Raw genomic sequence first — 20,257 nt, 5'->3', positions numbered from 1 at the left:
CCCTTTGTCGGGTCCGCTTTGCCATCGGCACCCGGAGGCCAGGGGCTGGGCAGTGTTATATGGCAATTAAATACACTTGTCACCTCACGCTGTGTGGCTGTAGCTTCTGGGAAGAGGAGGAGCAGCTGCTTCCCTCCGTCCGTCCTTCCCTCCGTCCGTCCTTCCCTCTGTCTGTCCTTCCTTCCCTCCGTCCTTCCCTCCCTCCATCCCTGGGGGCTCAGAGGGGATTTTGGGAGCACATCTTACTGCAGCCATTGCCTGAGCCCCCCCTGTGCATCCCATGGTCAAGCATGATGTTTCTTTTAGGGGCTACGTGAAAGTGAACACACCCGGGATGGGCTGAGGGAAGGGCTTTGGGTGAGACTTCCCACGACCCAGTACTGCTGAGCCCAATTTCTTTGTCCACTCTTCCTCACGGCTCAGTCTGGGTTCAGCTAAACTCCAGTGGAGACCCTCAGGCCTGCACCGCTCTATCCGATCCCTTGACATCCTTCCCAAAGGTAGAAGGAAGCTAGTAGATTTTTTTTTTTTTTTTTTTTTTTTTTTTTAAGGCCAGAAGGAATGACTCTGATAAATTAAGCTGACATAGCAGAGATGAGGTGATTTCATGCAGTGCTTCCTGCAATAAAGGAAATTATTTTCTATAATGTAAGTGAACTTTTACAGGCCTGCTAGCTTGTGACTGATCTAGTGGATATCTTTCCTGGAAGAATTCCAGTCATGGTTTAAAGGCTGTGATTGATGATGAAGGTTTTTGGCAAGCTATTCCATCAGTTACCCTTTCTGCTAATAAGGTGCGTGTGATTTTTGAGTTTTCTAGCATTGCTTCCCAGCCATTGGAAAACCAGCCAGAGGGAGCACATTGTATTAACATCTCTAACCAGACCCTCAACACCTGCAATTCCTTGCTTTGTGGACAGTCTCTCCTCTTTTTATTGGTTATCACTGTCATGGGATATGAGTTTACTGTATCTTCGTTGATCTGACTTTTCTGAGGGGTCCAGTTCTGTGTGGATGGGGTCTCACTGGGCTCCTTGTTTGTATTAGTATACACACAGTTGACAGTCAGGAAAAATACAGTCCTGGGCCAACGGGACTCCTGAGCAAGGTACTAATTGCATTTAAATCTGGACAAAAGTACTCCAGACTCCAGTAGTTGTCTAAAGTCTCTGAAGATCTTTATTTATGAACTGCGTGCTACTGTAGCCAATAAATAACCATAATTACAGTAAGTACAGTATGCTTACAATGTTTGCTATTTGGTTCTCTTAAAAAAATAGCGTAGAAGAAAGTTACAGAGAAGAAAATTGCCCCGTTCGTGTGTAGTGAAGCTAGATTAAAATATTCCCAGCAGAGGGTTTCTGTGGATGGGGGATTGCTTGGCAGGTTTCGAGCAGATGGGATGAAGACACCCCCCCCCCAGGCATTAGCTGAATGCGATGCCCGCGTTATCCAGCTGATTCCTTGGGCAAAGATCTGAGTGTCTCCCATTCGGGGCACAGCACTTCATCTGTCCTGCTGCGAGTGGGAGCTGTTCTGGTTCAAACTCTTACAGCTGAGTGTTGAATTTAGCCCAGACAGCCTAAAACCAGAAGCACAATCTTCGGTCTGTAAATTCACCAGTATCAGGTAGCAGATTATTTTATGTTAAATATCAGTAAATCAGAACTGTAAAGCTTCTCTCATTTGGGAGTCTCAAAACATTTCACCCTTGTTGTATACTCCTTACAGCAGCCTTGTCAGGTTGGTTTTTACTACTGACAAGTAATATGGACCCTGTGAAATGAGATGACTTCCCTTAGCGAGCCATTACAGTGCTGAGAACAAAACCCACGGCACTTAACTCATCACTCCAAGTTAATCTCTCAAGCAAATGCTCAGAGCAATTAAATGTAGGGGATCCTTAATGAGACGGGAAATCAATTTGCAACTTAATGCAATAGTGTAAAGCCAGTAAACTCTGTTAAGACGTTAAAATCTTAAATTTTCTCCCCTGGCTCTGACCACCTTTCTTTTTAACCCTTGTGCTGCATTTTGGGAAGCTCCAAGTGGCTTCACAGAAGGTTTATCCTACAGTTTTTCTCATGTTGGTGGCTCTAGCTAGGTTTTATATGTAGATTTATTTTTTTTTTTATAGCCTCGGTAAAGTTTAATTAGGTACAAATGCTGCCTTTGCATGTGCAACTCCTTTTCTGTGGGTCACCTCACCCTGTGATAAATAAAATGGCAGAACAGGCTGCCTGAGACAAGGCAGTCTTTGTGTGAACGTGGCTTGTGTCTACATACAGGAACCAACCTGTCTTGTTTGGAGCAGGGTTTAACCTGTAATAGGCTGGGCCTGAACTTGGCCTTTCTCATCTACCAGTGTTGCAGGTGGAAAATCTTTTCTGTCCCCTTCCCTTCCCAGTGTGCCCTGTCCTTCACCCAGGCTGTTTCCCTGTGCTTTACATGCCGCGTTTCATAACGTGACACCATCTTTTTCACTCAGCAACTTTGGAGTATCAACAAATTCCCCCAGAATTTCAGAAAAAGCTGTGAGGGAAAGGCTGCCTGTTTACTATGTGCGTTTTTCAGAGTTTCTTTATGCTAATACTCGGGAAACATTGATGTCAGCTGAGCTGTGGCTGGCAGAGTTAGGTGAGGACTAGGTAGCAGTGACAGCATGGGTACAAGGACAGATTTGCCACACTGGACTCGGGCAGCGACTGCTCAGCCTGTGCTGCTGCAGCTGTGTGGCTCTTAGTGCCCGAGCCAGGGAGCTGGAGTCAGCTCTGATACCCTGCGTGAGCTGCTGTGGTGCCTTTGACAGCGCCGTGATTCTCAGATACTCTCAAACTGCAAAAAACTCGCAAATACACAATGACCTGCTTGTGCATCACTTTTCAGGAAAGGGGAAACTGAGGCAGCGAGTGGTGAAATAATCACGTGGAGCCGTAGATAAAGTCAGAGCTGGGATTACAACAAGTGCTTGTAAGGCCGTTGTGGTTGTCACTCAATCTTTCCATCCTTAAAACGTTGCAAAAGCTCAGTGGTTTTTTGGTTTAAAATGCATACTGGTGAAACTGAACGTACTGATGATTTACCTTTTAAAAAAAGAGGTGTAGCTTGAATTCAGATTGAAGGCGTTTAACTTTCAAGGGGTCTGCTGGTCACGTGAAAATCCTATCCCGTCAGTTTTACAAATTAGAATATATTCAGCCCATTTGCAACGCAGAGCAGTGCAAACTGGAACACTTGAGATCCAACTCATGTAGTTTTTCACTTGTTATATAAAATGTTCCTGTGATCTAGTTTAACAAAGAAATGTACGGAGAATGTATTAACCTTCCCAGGGAAGCGTTGCAGGCGGCTGCTATTTAAAAACCAGTGTCACTGCAGCATTTAGATCCTGTTTGCACCATGCTATAAAGCATCTTGCTTTCCAACACTCTAAAGTTCAGTAAAACAGAGCCACCAGTGTTGCCAGACACATTTGGAAGCATTTGTTGAGACCAAGCTCCTGCAAGAGACGTTGCACAGCCCGTGTGGTCAGACCTAGGCTGATGCTGAGCCTCAGCCCTTGGATTTCACAGGGTTACCTTGCTTTGTGAGAGTCCATCCAACATGTGGGCCATCAAAGCTTGTTCTTCAGTCCTGGAGGTGTCTGGTGTGCGCTTTTTGAAGGGAATTAGCTGTGTTTGTGGACATGCAGGTGTAGCAGCCCCTCGGGAGAGCCAGTGGGGCTGGTAATGCACGATGGGGCGAGCACGGCTGGCCTCACGCAGGGGCTGTGCCTGGAACCAGGATGAACCTGACCACAGCGGGTAGGCAGCTCCCTCCCACTCAGCTGTTCCTCCCGAGGAGTGCAGCACACTTCTTCAGTAGGAGCCATTTCCATTCTGGTGTCCCCCCCCCAAGCCCCCCTGCCCAGTGCTGGCTGCTCCACAGGACCTGACCCAGGGTCCCTCCAGCATCTGCAGCTCCATGCGGGGAAGGCTCCTTGGACACGTCATTTAACCTGGCTGCTTTTGTTTGCTCCTCTCCTGCGTCGGGCCCAGGCTTCTGCAGGGCTGCAGTGAGCATCCTCCAGCAGTGCTCACAAGCTCCATAGGTCCAGTTAGTTTATGCCTCCTAAATATTTTCATTATGGCTACTGCTAGTTCTGCGTATCAACCAGGTAACTGTTGCCTAAGCCCTAATTTGCTTTGCTTTTGAGCTAATACTGAATTCCTAATTTGCCTTTCATTCTGTCCTTCGTGGGAGAAAGGTTAAAGGCCCAACAAGATGGGAGGTGATAACAAAAATGCTGAATTAACAACATCAAATATTTTGCCGAACAAAGTTTCCAAACATCAATAAAAATATTTAAGAATATTCAAGAACATAAATCATACAAAAATATAATTTATATTTAGCTGTTGTCCTTCTGAAAGAAGTGTTTCAGCCTGCTTGAGGGACCGAGGGGGTAATTCATGGAGAGTTGCAGAGGGACCCGGAGGAAGCTCGGGCCGGGCTCTGGGGGTGCTGGGTGCCTCTGCTGCCTGCCTCAGGCTGCCAGATATCAGTGGGAGCTCTTGTCTTTTTTCCACTTTATCCCAGGTGTTATTTGTAATGGGAACAGTGAGGTACCCTTTCTTTTTGCTGCAGCTATGCTCTAAATCTTTAGACTCTTTCAGTAAGTTTATTTTTCTTTGTCCATTTCTGAAACATTCCTCTTGTTTGCTAAACACATCGCAGCCCTTCTTCCTCAGCCAGAGCCTTGCTGTTTGCATCGAGCATTGTGAACCTACTGCTGTATTTACCTTCTTGCTTCCAGGGCAAGCCAGATGCTAAAAAATAATGTGATGAGATATATACAATAGGCATAACTCGGGGAGACCAGGGATTTGTGCATGTAATCTCTCAAATGCTCACTAAAGCCTAGGACATGGGAGTTTTAAAATGATTAGCAAGAGCAAGGAATTGGCATCTCATGTAGAAACTGCACGTCAGTCCCTTGCCATCGCACAGTCCTGCAAGTGTAGCTCTTTGTCAGGTAATTCTGGAGCTGAGATTGCTCTTGTCTGCTGGGAAGGAGGAAGGTGCAGGCACGTAAAGGTCCCTAAAAGCGCGCTTGGGCTCTAACCGGCCAGCAATGTAAATCAGCTTCTTGTTAACTTTGGGCAATGGCTTTACCATCAGACAGAGAGATTTTAGTATGCAACATCTATTCCCAACCATTTTGGTGCACCTCAACATCCCTGTACTTCTTTGGGGTGTCAGCCCTCCCGTATACGTTAGCTGTGTGAGCCTTGGACCCAAAAAGCAGACTGACTTATTGCAGTCAGAATCTTGCAGTCCCAGGCCGAGACTGGTATTCTGCCTGGGTGGAACCGTTTGTGTAGGGTGATGAATCTGAGTCCAGATTTTCATTGCTGCCCCAGTGGTGGCTTCCTTGAGTCTGCAGTTCTTGGTTAAATTATGTCATTTTCCTTTTTCTTCCTCCTTTAAGACCCTCTGTTGAAATTGGATATGTTGACATCTCCCTTATTAGGGAGAACTGCCTCTCCAAATTAGCAGATGCCAGAAAAGTATTTCCTTTTCTCTTACCCCTTCTCCTCCCCAAAGAAAAAAAGAAAGAAGCAAACAGTATAACAAAAACACCCCAAAAGCACATGGGATATGGATAACATTGAACATTGCACCTCACAGCATAACAGTTGATACAAACAATAGGCTGGGGTTGCAAGTTACACCAGTGTCATAAAAAAAGCTTTTCACAATCTAAACTCTGTGTTTACTGATCTTCAGGATGGGGCAGAGATCAGTCTCTCTTGTGGCTTTGTCTCCTTGGGCTGGTTGCTGCAGAATTTGGCTCATATTATGGGGTGGGGGTGGAAATAATCCTGTCCCATAATTCATTAGAGATGGCTGTGACTGGGATTGGTATGGAACATGCTGATCACTGTGAATCCTCAGTCCCCGTCCTCCCCTTACCCCCCCAAAATTCACTGTACATTTAAAAAAAAAAAAAAAAGTAAAATTTAGCAGTCTGGTTATTTTAGTACATGGCTTCATAAGGCAGAAAACCTACTGGATACAGTGTGTGGGGCAGTTGGCTGTCAGAATTCATGTAGAATTCTTCTTCGTTTTACTTGTTTCTTTAAAAAATTTTGAATCAGTTAAAGACCCATGTCTTGTATGAAAGCTTATATCCTTCCAAAAAAAACCCCAAAAACCAAACCAAACTGTTTCTTTCTTCCTCCCTTAAAATGATGTTGTCAAATCCTTTCTCCAAGAGCTGCTGTGATACAAACTTGGAAGTTGCAGCAACCAAGTATTGAGTAGTTCCCACTGGCTTGGGAGGAAGCGTGTCCGGGAGTCCTCTGCTGCACTGGCCGTCGTCAGAGCTCCAGGTAGCTGATGAGGGCCACCATTACCAGAGAGTTAGTTGTGATAATGACAGCGTGTGGCACCGGCCTCGACACAGAGTCTTCCACCATCATACTTGTCCCTGAAAGAAAGAGAATGGGGAAGGAGCAACTGTCCTGTTGCACAGAAACAACTGGATGTCTTGAGGAAAGAGTTGGGAGGGTTGGTAAAATGTTAGTTCTGGGGTTCTGCCTGCTCGTATTGTGATTGTCACTGATGAACCTCCTGGGAACACTTGTATTGGAAACAAGAATGGGGGGGTGGGCCCTGAGTACTTACCCCCCGAATCAAGGGAACCTCCTGGAGTTGGGGTCAGGCCCCCCGCAAGCAGAGTCAGAATTTCACTCTTGGTGAATCTAAGTCGGGCTTGTGTGGGGCCTCAAGGGCTTTAGCTGCAGGTGGCAAAGCTGGGTTCAGACTAGACTGAGAGGTTGCTTAGAGTCTGGGGGGAGTTAGCTGATGGAGGGCTGGAGAGGGATTCATCAGAAGTTCCTTTGAGTGAACAGCACAAGGGAGCCAAAGACCAATTCCAGAGTCTCAGCCTAAAAACACTGGGGTAGGATGTTCCCCCGTGTTCCTAGCAGGGAGGGTGGGATTTTAAAACATAAGAGCATTTTTGTTATGCTGTGCTATGGCCAGGTAGGGGAGGAGGCAAGACTAAGTCATTACTTCTCAAAGCACAGTGGCAGCCAGTGACAGGCAAGTAGTGCTGCAGATTAACTTCTCTCTCTGAGCTCGTTTTCCAGCCGTCAGTGAAGTGCCCTGTGAATGACTGTTTGTGCACAGAGTGTGTGCAGCCAGAGGAGTGTACCTACCACTATTTCGGAGGATGTGAACTTCTGCTGGGATTCCATCTCCCCCAGGGCCTGTCACCCTGATCTGTACAAAGGCGTGAGTGAAGTCTTCGGGGACGGGGATGTCAATCCGGCTCTTGCTGGCCAGGTATAGGGTGGGAGCAGAGTGGGAATCCTGCCTGTAAAGCATCTGTTGGAAGAGGCAAGGTTGAGTTTATGATGACTCTGGTTTCCTTAGGGTCACCTATAAGAGAAGGCCAGCTGCGTGCTGCCTGTACCTTGTACCCCGTAACTGCAGACTCATCTGCCTTCGCCACCACTGGGTCCCACTTGATGCTGACTGTAGACCCAGAAAAAGTCCAGGAGATGTTGCCAGGTGGCCTCGTTGGTGCTAAAAGATACAAAACAAGACAGAGATTCAGTAAGTCAGGGACTGATGAGAAGGTTGAGCTGGTTGCAACTGTCTCCTGAGATCCTGCGACTAGTGACAGGGCTGATGGCACCACTGTGGTTGGTTTAAAGGGAAGTATCCCAGCAAACATTACTCTGAGCACAGAGGTCTCAGAGAAGTGATACACAGACCACAGGACTGATCTGAGGAAATTCGGGGAACTGTTTTATGGCCTACTGAAAATGGCATTACAGCCCCAAGATGAAAAAGCTAATCGGTTAGCTGATCATTGGGGATCCTCTGGGGGAAGCAGCAGCAGCCCCAGGGAGTAAACGTGCCAAACAGGAGTGGTCGGGGCTCACTCACGTGGTTTTGTTGTCGTGACGTTGGTGGAGGGACTGGGGGGGCCCGTTCCAGCCCGGTTGTAAGCTCTGACTGACACGTGGTATTTCGTGTTGGGGTTTAGGCCTGTTACATGAGCCGATGTGACCAGCCCTGCTGTTCTCACTCTGTCAGCTGCCTCCTCTTTATCACCGTCCTTCCAGTACCGGATCTGAATAGAAAGGGATGTGATGGGTTTAGTAAGGATAGAGGGGGCATCTCCAGATATCAGACTCTGTCCAACCACAGCCGGCGCTGGAGACCCTTTGGAACTTGTTTCTGTGCATTTTGCTTAGCATGTGCCTGGGAATATGGTTATGGGCTGTGTGGAAAGGCAAGTGGCAGAAAAAAGGAGGCTTATCTCTTACTAATCTCTCTTGTGAGCAGTAGTACTGGCCCTATTAGAGCCTCGTGCTGTCCATTAATTATCCTCCATCTTTAGAAAGAAAACGCTGTTTCCTTTCACCTCACTTAGCCTGGGGGAATTTTCTTTGCTGGACTCTCTGATCTTGGTTTCAGGTCTCATTCCCATGGCAGGCTCGTACCTCGTAGCCCAGAAGCACTCCAGTCATGTCTCCCTGCTCAACGGGCTCCCAGGACACATCCATTTCTGAGGACAGGACAGCTTTGGCTATAACTCTGAAAGGAGCGACTTTTGGCTCTGAAAAAGACAACAAAAGGGAATAAAATCCTTTCCCTAGCTCTGGGCAGCATAATCACCATACTGAAACGAAGAGCTCTCCTGCAGCACCATTACTGTGCAGCCAGACAGCTGGTATTATGTGTACGGAGCAAAGCAAGAGGAAGGGATTTAGGGACTTAATAGGACAAGCAGGGCCACAGCTGTGTGCTCTGAGGATCTGTGTCTGCTCTGAAGCTCTGCGTGTACAGTCACGGCTGGGCTTAGGGAAACGTCTATCTGTGTGTTTGAAGTAGAAGATAAATGTTATGCTGAAATCACTGTCAGCTGTTCTTTGAGTAAAAGAAACCTCTCTTATTGTCGAGCTCCCAGACAGACACCTCTCCACAGGGAGCTGGTTGAGGATCCGTTGGTTGATTGGACAAAGCAAAGTCTCTGCAGTCCCTCTTTTACCTTCTTCTGCAGAGTACACGATGGCAGTGAGGCTCTCTGGTCCCTCTCCTTTCCTGTTGTACGCTTTGATCTTCACTTCAAAGGGGGTGTAGGGACCGATGCTCTCGTTGCGGTAGACGTAGTGCAGCGATTCTGCGTGCGGCACCCTTGCTGTCAGCCACCCCTGGGTGCCTTTCTTGCGAAACGACAAGATGTAGCCAAAGCCATCTCCGTTCTGATAGTCCCGCAGCGTCGGCTGTGAGGGGGTTAGAAAGAGAGAGGAGCCTTGGTCCCTTCAAATGAGCAAGACTTTGGACTAAGCACAGCGTTTGTCTCAACCACGTGTCAAAATTGTAATCGCAGCGCTGATTTCCCAAAAGAACTGGCACGTGCTCCTCCCCTTGGCCCTCTCCCAACATCCGCGGCCGGTGCCGTGCTGCTGACTTACCGTCCAGTTGATGATCAGCTCGTTGGGAGCCCCTCCACCTCCGCTGAGCCCAGATGGTGCCACAGTAGGTGCTGTCGGGTCCCCAAACAAAAGCAGACAGCGCAGGTTGGGTTAAGGAAACAATTAGTGATGAAGATGAGCACAGACACGGCGCGGTCTGCGCGTAGCCAGGCTTTGTCAGCTCACATGCAAGTGCTTGTCTTTATATTTTCACCCGTGAGTGTTTCAGATGTTTGTGAAAATCAGGTCTAGAATACCAGGTAGTGCCTGACAAGTTATTTGGAGGCAGCATGTCTCTGAGGGGACAAGACTCAAGCTCCAAAGCAGGGATACGGAGGAGAACTTTTATTAGAAAGGAGTTAACGTTCATTTGGAATGTTGAGAGCAGTTCCGCTGCTGTTCTTACATCCCTTCTGCTTGCATGTTCAAGCAGCAGAAGACAGAATGAACATTCACAGCCATTTGCTGGGAAATTTACCTTGTCTTTGCAGAGTTATACTCTGTGATATAGTAGGGCTCTTTCCCCTTTCTAAGCATTACTGCCCAGGAAGTACAGGATTTGAAGGTAGGATTTATAATGGTCTAATATATCGTATCTAACGCTGGTGAGGTTAGCTGCCAGCTCTGGTGCTGCTTTGTCTTTGACGTTTAAATGGGCAAAAAGGCAGAAAAATTTGTGATGGCATCACCTCTAGGAGCACTCAGAGAGGTGACTCATTGGCCCCAGGCATGGTGCGAACCAGCCTTCCCGCTCCAGCATGTAGGGAACAGGTACCCCTGATTCCCCTTTCTGCCTCTGTCTGCACCTACCTGCTTCTTTGGTGCGGATTTTGCTGGAGGGTAAACTTGGCTCCCCAACTCCAAGAATGTTACTCGCTAAGACCCGAAACTCGTAATCCATCCAGGGAATGAGATTCACCACCTGGGCTGTCTCTGCGTTGCCTTCAATATTTACAGGATCTATATAATCCAGTAACATGAGAGGAGAATAAACAGAGTGAGTGGCAGCCAGCGTAGGAGCACAGAGCAAGAACTTGTCAGGGAACTGGTGCTCCGCAGCCAGCACGGGCCGTGCCACCACCGCTGCCCTCGAGACACTTACTGGTGCGCATTTGCTTCCATTTGGGGGAGAGGAGGGTCCGTGCCTCGACGATGTACCTGGCTATAGGGCTGTGGTTATCAAAGCCACGGCTCCAGCTCAGCTGGACGGTGGTGTCACTGATGTCTCTCACCACAACACCCCCAGGAGGGCCTGGGGGTCCTAGGATGGTGGGAGACAGACAAACATATTACTGAGATGAAAGATGTGGAGGTTTATTGCTCTTTATATTGTGCGAGTCATAAATAAAGAATCAGGCCTTTCTGTTCTGGAAGCTGGAAGCCTCCCCTCCAAGTCTGGCCTCCAGAAAAGTTCAATAAGCCTGTCCCACCCAGTTCAAATGTTAGATGTGAGGGAGAACCGATCCCTTGCAAGGACCATGACGTTACTTCACGCTTGTAAGGAGCAGGTGACCTTATGACATAGAAATTACCTCTGACAGTCAGCGTGGCTGACTCCGAAGCACTGTCCACAACTGTCTGGGCTGTACACGTGTACCGCCCCGAGTGCTTCAGCTGCGTGTTGAAGATGCTGAGGTCTCCAATAGCTTCCTTCTGTTGGGGAAAAGACAGTGGGGAGAGCATTTGACCACGCCTGATCACAATCTAGCATTCAACATGCACACAAAGAGGCTGGTATTAGTTTTCTGTCCTTTTCGATGGTATGTAACTGCGCTTTCTACTCACCACACTGGCCCGCCGGTAGTGCCCCTCGGACTTGTCGAAGTCAATGGGGAAATCATCTAGCGACCAGGTGAAGGTTAGGTCCATAGTTGGATCGTGGGACGCGTGACATTGCAGAGTCAGGTTTTCACCTACGTTGATATCAGCACTAGATGGTGCCAATGTGATTTTGGTGGCATCTGCAGAGAAAGAGCAGAGAGGGCTGTTAGCTGCAAATGTCCATGGACCAGACATAGATGAATGCTGCAGAGCATTCAAACCAACTAACACTTTCCAACTTGCCATCCCTCTCTAACAGCTGTAGTTTTACAGGAGGAAGATGGGGGATTACAGTGGTTAGAAAATGGAAATGCTTTTCTCAAGGACCACTTGGTGGGAGGTATGATGCGGTGGGTCAGGCAGAAGGTTTGCTGCTCCGCAGGCCGGATTATCTTTGATTCCCTGAGTATTGCATTGATTTTGGGGAGTATAAGGAGAGGAGAAATATCACATCATGGCATTCTTACACATTTCTTGCTCGATTGACCCAAATCAAGGCAAACATCTCTACCTCGAACAGAGAGGATTCCAGTACTGTTGGCTTTGCCCATGAAATTCTCAGCAAAGCAGGTATACTTTCCCTCATCAGATTTGCTGATATTCTGGAGGATCAAGGTGCCATCTGTGGTAATAGTCACCCTAGGAAGGAAGAAGAACCATACAAGAGGAAGGTTAAAATGTCTGTTCACTGTACACCTGACAACTTCCAGCCCTTGCTGATTTTAGAGAAATTGGTGGGGAAAAACAGGACTGCAAAATATAATGTAGGAGTTTTCTAAAGAAGAAACGAGGAGGAATAACAAAGTGCTTATGTTCAGGGATGTAGCAGCACACTTGGGTCATCAAGTCCAGTTCTCTGGCAAGAAAAAAAATAGGTGATTTTAGCTATGGTTTCTAGGTAGAAGCTGACTCTGTGCTGCTACCTGCTACTGTTGATCAGAAGTTCAGTCCCTTTGGTCCAGAGTATAGTGGCTTTTGGTGCTGCTCTTGGTTGGCATGGGATGATGACCTTCCCACTTCGGGCTGCAGGTATCAGTCGCTTCACTGGATTTAGTCTAAAATCTGGTGCTAAGGCTACAGGGGAGAAAAAGAGGATTAAGGAGTTATTAGAAAACCCTGCTATGTGAGCATTTAAACTGCCATGTAACTAGGTATTGATTTGTTGTTAGATGACTTGGTAACAGAAGCATGGCAATATCTGGTGAGCGAGATGAAGGAGTGATTCCTCTGCTGCCGGGTGGTTTCTAACGCCTGCCGGGGCAGGTGTTATGTGACACACGTGTCGTATGTAGCAATGGGATATGACCCTAACAAGTGCAAGGTCTTTGAGAGACACAAGAACAGCTGCTTTTGAAAATGTAAAGGATATTCTCCTCAATATCCTGGCCAAAATCACCAAAGCAGACATCCAGCTTGCCTAAAACTCCTCCTGGAATTGCAGAGTTTGAATTTGGGTTTGATCTGTTGCCCTCGTGCATTGCCATGTGTTAATGTTGGACAGTTGATGCTTAGGGCCTTTAATTTATCTCTGGCATCTACTGACTATGAGGAGATGAGCTTTTAGACTAATGTGGAACAAGTCTGGCATCAGTCCAGTTCCAGTCACCATCCATCAAAGCAGGCTGAATGGATACTGAACTCTTTTTCGACCTTTTTCCTCCCAAAAAAGAGGAGGGCAGTGTAGTAGGAGAGAGCTTGTAGTGCTGCTGCTGGCTGTCCTGTACACTTTCTGTAGCTAAACAGATGTCCTTGTTCTCTTTCAGCATTACTGAATTTACACAAGATTTAAATTTTAATGGGTTGTAGAGTGTCTTGTTGAACCAGCAACTATATTTCAATGGTGAGTAAAGCAGTTTTTGTCTGCTCTTATCTTACTCTGAGACCACAAGCATAGGATATTAGGAAGAGACCTAAAATGCTTCAGTGTCCCATTGAAACCCAGAGCACTGGGAAATGAGAAATTACCTTGCACTGTTAATTCAGCACTTGCATATACTGTGCCATGCTTGTTCTCAGCCACACACTGATACATGCCAGAGTCCTCCAGGACTAGCTTGGAAAATCTCAGCTCTCCACCGCTCACTTCGATGCGGTTCTGTGCAAACAAGAGGATGAACCCATTAGATGAGAAAAACAAAAATGGAACTCAAGCCTGGTGTGTTCAGGGTTGAGTTTCATTACAGACTCTTATGCCATTTGGAAGCCAGCCTGGTTTTCCGTGGGAGAAAACGCAGGACAATTTTTTTTCCGTCTGTCCGGTCACTACCCCACATGGCTGTGCTCCGTTTGCTGAGACTTGTGAGTGCCTGAGCAGCAACGTGCAGGTCATACAGAGACAGGTACAAGGTGCTATTTATCCGCCTTGATAACTGGCTATGAGTTCCTGTAGTTGCATGAAGCAGTGGCTGGGATGGCAGTGACAGGAGAAGGGACTTGCTGTCGGCAAGGACTGTGGCATTGCTTTGCAGCCTCATGGGGGCACATGGAATAGGGATGTGGGGGTGATAAATCGGGGTTGAGATGCGTTTGCAGTGAGGCAGTAGAGGGTCTTAAGTCTGGAGCAGCAGGTTCTAGTACTGCAAGTTCTGGTGCGAGGTGGCGGAGGTGCTGTGGCGGCCAGGCCTGCGCGGAGGTACCTGGGAGCTCAGGGGCTGCCCGTCCCGCAGCCATCGCACCGCGGGCCTGGGTTTGCCGGCGGCCGCGCAGCTCCAGCGCAGGTCGGACCCGATGTCGGCTTCCGTGTCCGCGATCACCTCCAGCCACTCCGGCTGAGCTGCAAAGGAGCAAGAGAGGTGGCAGAGCCAAGATCAGATCAGAGGTTTGTTGTGCCAGGCAGGCAGAAGGATGCTCATTGTGTCATCTCTGCTGGCAGATTTATTTATCCCAGTGTGTTTCACCATAGTAACAGCCTTCGCCTTTTGTGCGGCGATGCAAGGCCGAGTCCTCTGTGGGTCTGGCTGCAGCTGTGCACGTGCACAAAATTACAGCAGAATCCAGATCTGAGGAGGAACATTATGGTTTCTCTTCTTGAGTAAATGCAGTCATTCCTGAACTTCAGGAAAGACTGGATTCAGACTGTGATAACCAGGTTAAGTTTTGTAACTTGACTAGATCTGATTCATAGCTCCAAGCATTAGCCTTTGTGGGAAGTACGCCGGGCTTGGAAAGGATCTTGGTTGAGAGCTAAGTTTGATTTTTACCACTGTGCTCCCTTCCCGGGTTACCTCATTTTTGCTAGAATTATTTTAGAGCAAGTTAGAAAGTCTCTCTCTACTTGCCGTAACCTAAACGTATCCACTGAAGAAAGATATCAGTGATCTCTACAGGTCTTTGTTAGAGCTTTGCATGAGTTTAATTAGGGCTGATAGGAGACGGGATCAGAGGTAGTGGTTTCACTCCCAGAGGCTCAGTCCATTGCCTGGGGTGTCTTGCTTAAAGGTGTTACCTTGAATGATGATGCGGCCCTGGTAGGTGTCTCTCCCTTTGATGTTTTCAGCCTCACACTCATAAGTGCCTTCATCCTCAAAGTCAACATCCTGGATCTGCAGGAGGGGCTCGCTGCCGATCCACTTGGAGGACTGCGAGCCGTCCAGTTTCCTCCACTTTATTCGAGGAACGGGGCTGTGTAAAAGTAAATCTGGTGAAGGCCAGCTCTCGGGTACCCCATGCTGCATTACAGTGTAACTCAGTCCCCATTTACCCACGCCGGCCCCGGCCCAGCTGGGCCTTGGCCAGCAGGACAGATGGCTTTAGCCAATTCCTCCCTCTTCCTATTCCCCCCCATCTCTGCTCTACGTTGAAGGGAGAGGTTGTGAAAGCTGCAGGTTCTGCGATACCCTCCCCGGCCTGAGCCTGAGCGACACAGATGCTGCACTCACTTTCCAAAGGCAAAACACTCCAAAGTCACCATCTGCCCAGCCAGAGCGTAGGTGTCTGCAGGAAACCTGGCTTTTATGCTGGGTGCGTACTGCCTGGCATCTGTTAAAAGGAAAACACTGGTGAGGAGTTCTGGATGACTTCAGAAAGGCACACGTGAGGTCTTAGAGGGCAGAGGTACCCTCAGGGTTACACTCCTTTCCAGAACCTTTGTGCAGTTGGATAAGGCAACAGAGGCTAAGTTTTATTTTCTTTTTAAAACAGCTCTTACTGTAGGCTCTAAAAGTCTATTTACATCTCAGGACTATTTCTCCTTAATTTCCTACCTGCTTAACACCCTTCGCCCTGCGCAAGAAGTATCTTTAGCTGCACCTCTGCAAGGTCACCGAAGGCAGAGGAGTTTCAGGGACAGGTGAGCCTGCACAGGCTGCACCCTGTGCCATGTCTCTCTTCCAAACAGAGAAACCCCGCTGGTGGAGTTTGTAGCTGCACAAGTGGCAAAACCAGGGGAGAGGGGTGCTTCCCCTCCGGTTCCAGCCAATTAACATTTTTGTAGGCTCTTTAAGCTGCCCTGAGAGGCTGGTGGGTGATTTGTGCGCCTCTGAGTCCTGTGGAGCTCAAGTGCTTTGCGGTGGTTTGTTAATTTTTCCATTTTGCCCAGTTCCCTTACGGTAATCCAAGAGCACTGACCCTCTGCAGCGAGGCTGAGCCGGGAGAACTTGCTGAAAACGCTCTTGGTGATGAAGTCGATGTGGCTGGTGGCAAAGCATGAGTAGTTCCCCAGGTCGGAAGCCTCTGTCTTGGCAATGTAAAGGTTTCCTGTGGTCTGAGAGACGAAACGCCTTCCATCGGCTGGGATGAAATTGGGAAACTCATTCAGGAGCCATCGGTAGGATAAACCTGTGGGGAAAGGAAAAAGGAACAAACTGCACAAGCTGCCTGTGACCTCCCAGGTGGGACTAAACCCAGCCGGCCCCTTTCTAGACCAGTCTAAGCTGAGGTTGATCCTTGGATGGGACTTGTTTTCTCCACATGCTGAGTCCTACCTCTATTTTGTTGCTTTACAGAGTCTGAATTAAAAACGATTTGCTTCCCTAAAGTTCCCAAAGAGAAGCAAGGAGTGCTTCACATGTCTGGGAATCCCTCTCTCTGTTGCATCTCTCCATGTCCCTGCTGGTGGCGATGCTGAAGTGCAAACCCTTACCTGGGTAATGGGGAGGAGGGCTGCAGGCAAACATCACTCCCCAGCCTTCTGTAATCTTCACGGGGTCTCGCTCTTCTGCAGAGAATTCCTGCAAAACTAAACATGCAAAGTGAAACCTGTCCATGGATGAAAAAAACCGCTGGAGAAATTACTGTATTTTATCTCCCCCTCCACCAGCTGGTCCTTTCAGTGGTTGTACAGTGGAAGATCCAAAAATATTACTGACTTTCTCTGTAGTGCATTAAATTTCTGCTGCACCTCCATGATAATGGAAAGCACCAGGGGATTTCTCCAGGTGATGCTGGGTGCCACGCACAGGAGAGCTTCTCTCCGACCTTTATTAATGCGAGCAGGAGGGCTCAGTTTACCCCCAGCCTAACTGTGGCTGCATTTCATTTACCTTGTGGAGACAAACTTACAGCCAAAGCGGAGGGAGGCTTCCCTGCTGACCACCGTGCCCCTGGAATTAGATGCCACGCACTGGTAGGAGCCAGCGTCCTTGGCTTTCACTGGGTTGCTTATCACTAGGTCACCTGCAACCAGCCTGTAACGGGAGTCTGGCTCCATCTTTATGTCTGTGCCGTTCATCTTCCACCTGCCGAGAGCAAGTGTAGAGAGTGAGAGGGGTAAATACTGCAACACTCGTGGTGCCTCACTCGTAGGAGGCTGTGCTTCTTTGCTTTTCCAGCTGTGGTGTGTTGGGATTTGAGTTAGATTTATATCTGGCCTGTGACCTGGGAGGGATGACACATCACGTGTGCACCAGGAGGCTGATTCCCATGTTAGGGATTTTCTTTATAGAAAAGCGGAGAACAGAAAGCAAAATTCTGGAGGGTTGTGTCCCAGTCGTGGTAGAGGGAGAGAGCAGGCGAGCTCACCTGTAGGTCGCAGGAGGACTGGCTCTTGCTCGGCAAGCCAGCGTGACTTTCTCTTCTGCTGAACCTTCAGGGAAGAGGGTGTGGACAGGCTGCTCCTCAAACACCGGCCCGTAGTTCCTTGTGCTACTCTGTGCGTGGCACCAAACTGCAAGAGAGGGAAAACCTGCTCAGTTCGATTTAGCTTTGTCTAAAAATTCTCATTTTTAGTTTTGTAGGGTGACCCTGGCAGCGTCAGAACTGCGTCTAGAATAAAAGAAGGAGCAACACGCAAATCACAACCCATCTGTCGCCACAGCCCAGCCTCGACCGTGGCTTTGGGCAGATAGTGTGCCTTCCCCAGTGAGCATCTCACACCATTTCTGCTGTGCCAGAGGGACCACACCTGCTGGAAGACGTGCAGATGAAGGACACACGCCTCTGGGAGAACCGTGAACAGGCGGGACTGGACCTGGGAACCCCTGGATGCCCTCCTTGTGCCTGGCAGTGAGGACCTGCTGGTTCCTCCTCTGTACAAACTTTGGCTGGTTGGTTCCTCCAGGACAAGGGAGGGGTGAGGAGAACCTGGATCTTGGCACCGCTGCCTCCCTGCACATCCCAGTGTCCGAACGTCGTCAGCTCTTGATGACTCAACCCTGCAGCTTGCTGGTGGGCAAACCACTGCTGCAGGCATCAGTTCTGCTGTTCAGCTGGTGGGAGGCACAGGAGGAACATAAGGCCCTACCTGCCTTCTCCTACACTGTGTCTGGGCCACCCTTTGGCGTGATGATGATGTTTCACCTACAGGTGCCAGCTGTCCGCAGTGAGCGACTCTATGTCTCAGACAAACGGCAAATTCTAGCAGACCCCTTCCGCACAGGCTTTGTGGAACCAGCAGTGCCAATAAATAAGAACAAAGCAGAAGCTGCCTGGAAATCTCTTACCTGCAGAAGCAGCTAGTAGGATAAGCTTTCCAGCAAGTCTGTTCTCTCCCTGGCAACCTGAGAATCCCTCAGCAGGGACGGAGCCACCTCAGGGCAGTGTGCTCCCTCCCAGCACAGTCCCCTCTGCCTCTGCAGTGATAAACTCAGAGAAGCTTAGCTCCCCCCAGGATCCTTCCGTGCTTTGTAATTGAATTAATAACTGCCTTAAAACTGCCATGCCAACCAGCAATCTGTTTCCTTCCCTACAGTACCCAGCATGGTCAATAGTTAAATTAAGTGACTCCAGTAAGTGTGATGTTTTATGCAAGAGTAACTTCCAGCAGGGAATGGCCAGCTCAGCTCTCCTGGGCTCGGGGAAAGCAGCTCTTTACCTGTAGCTCCTGGGGTTCGTCTCATGTTCCGGCTGCTCTTGCATGTGGAGATGAGGATGAGACAGGAGAGGGGCTCCACTAATTGGCTCAGTGGGTTCGGAGCAGCTGTCAGCTGCTCCTTGTGTCCGAGCATCAGGCAATTACCCCGGCCCTGGGCTCCGGCAGCGGGATGTGCTGCTGCAAGGGAGCTGCACGCGGGCAGGAGCCTGACAGTCCCCAGTGTCACACAGCTGAGAGGGACTCTAGCCTGTGCCTGATACTTCAGAGCAAGAGAAAAGCAGCGTTTTGAGGGTTGTATTCCCTCCAAATTAGCACAGGTGCCATTTTCCTCCTATACAGTTATATTCACAAAGGAGAAGCTTGTGTAAGCTGGAAATCTTCTCTCAGTTGGGTCAGCAGTGGTTATGCTGAGCAAGTCTCAGCTGGAAATAACTCTGCTGACCAGCAGGTAAAATAATCGTGAGTTAATGGAGAAATTAATAAGTAGTGTATTAATTGTACTCTGATAGATGGTAGTGAATGGATTAAGCTTTAACGGCTTTACATTTTGAGATTAACAGGTAGCATCTGGTAAATAATTTCTATTTATTTACCAAATAAAATACATACTATTAACACCAAATAAAATATATATTATTAACACTCGCATGCATGCCTTTTCTCATGGGATGCTCTTTCCCAATCAAGCCAAATTACGCTAATCATCCCTTCTGGTTCCACCCAGAGTCTGCACCCCGTTGCTGTCCACTGCTGTCCCTTTCTCTCTGCCAAGGTTATGGACTACAACTGTCAGGCATTGATTTTCTCAAATGTAATCAATGCCAGAAGTTCGGACGAGTTTTTATCTACAGTTCCAAGGAGTCTGGTTGGTGTTGGGGGTGAAATGCCTGGATCTCACCCATTAAGCAAAACAACGGTTAGATTAAAGTAATAATTAAACAGTTACAAGATCAGGATAAGGTTAGAACTAAGAATAGAGAGCAAAGCAGAGTGGTAAATCTCAGTGTGTCTGAGACTGATCGACTGGGCTACTTCTATCACCCCAGAACTCTCATTTTTAATGTTAACAAAACAGGTACTTTCCTTGGGCTCGGTCATTTGGATAACGGGGAGAAAACAAACACAAAATAAAGGTCTTCAGGCCCGCAAGCCAAATCTGCAAGAAGCAGAGCGACCTGCTCAGAGTTGGGCAAGCTTTATGCAGCCCTACTTTCTGTGTTAAAATCCAGCTAGGAGAGCAGAAATTGCGGTTAATATGCTGCTATGCCTCTCTAGAACAACATTCGTTAATAGGAAAAATAAATATTAACGCCAAAATAAATAGGAATAGGTAAAAGTGGAATATCTGAAAATTAAGATTTGGAAAAACAGCTGCAGAAACACTTGAAGCTTTCACACAGTGCTCGAAGAGCGACTTGTGCTGCTGTTTGGGAGAGAAAAAATACCGTATCATGAAATACACCACCAAGGACATAGCAGTCTCCGCGCAGCTAAAAAAATCCCAAACTTTTATGCTGGAATAGACAAAACTCAAACCTTATCTCCTTTGCCGCTGCAGGAAGCGGGGAGGTGACTGCCAGTGCCTCCCTCGTGCGGTGGCACTGGCCTATTTCTGGCAAGGTGGTTTTGCATTATTATTAGTATTCGGAATATGCTGAAAATCAGACCTGGAAAGCCCAGGTGTCCAGGAGGATGAATGCTTTCCCTTTGT

The 20,257-nt window shown here is 48.2% G+C and overlaps 1 protein-coding gene across 2 annotated transcripts in view; it reads right to left on the bottom strand.

Moving 5' to 3' along the window:
• Positions 1 to 1,166: 1,166 nt before the first annotated feature.
• The window catches only part of CNTN2 (contactin 2), a 33,307-nt gene continuing 14,216 nt past the window's right edge, over positions 1,167 to 20,257 (bottom strand). For both annotated transcript variants that reach the window (XM_074925412.1, XM_074925413.1), the window contains exons 3-23: positions 17,256 to 17,400; positions 16,797 to 16,972; positions 16,378 to 16,473; positions 15,864 to 16,073; positions 15,176 to 15,275; positions 14,743 to 14,918; positions 13,934 to 14,070; positions 13,263 to 13,392; positions 12,221 to 12,371; positions 11,809 to 11,936; positions 11,262 to 11,437; positions 11,009 to 11,129; positions 10,579 to 10,737; positions 10,287 to 10,436; positions 9,477 to 9,547; positions 9,050 to 9,284; positions 8,502 to 8,617; positions 7,942 to 8,128; positions 7,463 to 7,575; positions 7,206 to 7,374; positions 1,167 to 6,472 (exon numbers count right to left, since the gene is read on the bottom strand). In XM_074925412.1, the coding sequence (XP_074781513.1) occupies positions 6,363 to 6,472; positions 7,206 to 7,374; positions 7,463 to 7,575; positions 7,942 to 8,128; positions 8,502 to 8,617; positions 9,050 to 9,284; positions 9,477 to 9,547; positions 10,287 to 10,436; positions 10,579 to 10,737; positions 11,009 to 11,129; positions 11,262 to 11,437; positions 11,809 to 11,936; positions 12,221 to 12,371; positions 13,263 to 13,392; positions 13,934 to 14,070; positions 14,743 to 14,918; positions 15,176 to 15,275; positions 15,864 to 16,073; positions 16,378 to 16,473; positions 16,797 to 16,972; positions 17,256 to 17,400 (3,056 nt within the window). In that variant the 3' untranslated portion in view covers positions 1,167 to 6,362. The remainder of the gene's footprint in view (positions 6,473 to 7,205; positions 7,375 to 7,462; positions 7,576 to 7,941; positions 8,129 to 8,501; positions 8,618 to 9,049; positions 9,285 to 9,476; positions 9,548 to 10,286; positions 10,437 to 10,578; positions 10,738 to 11,008; positions 11,130 to 11,261; positions 11,438 to 11,808; positions 11,937 to 12,220; positions 12,372 to 13,262; positions 13,393 to 13,933; positions 14,071 to 14,742; positions 14,919 to 15,175; positions 15,276 to 15,863; positions 16,074 to 16,377; positions 16,474 to 16,796; positions 16,973 to 17,255; positions 17,401 to 20,257) is intronic.

This window comes from Athene noctua, chromosome 23 (assembly GCF_965140245.1).
Source record: "Athene noctua chromosome 23, bAthNoc1.hap1.1, whole genome shotgun sequence".
In the NCBI taxonomy this organism is placed as follows: domain Eukaryota; kingdom Metazoa; phylum Chordata; class Aves; order Strigiformes; family Strigidae; genus Athene; species Athene noctua.
Note: the sequence above shows the minus strand (reverse complement) of the source record. Positions and strands in the feature narration are given on the sequence as shown.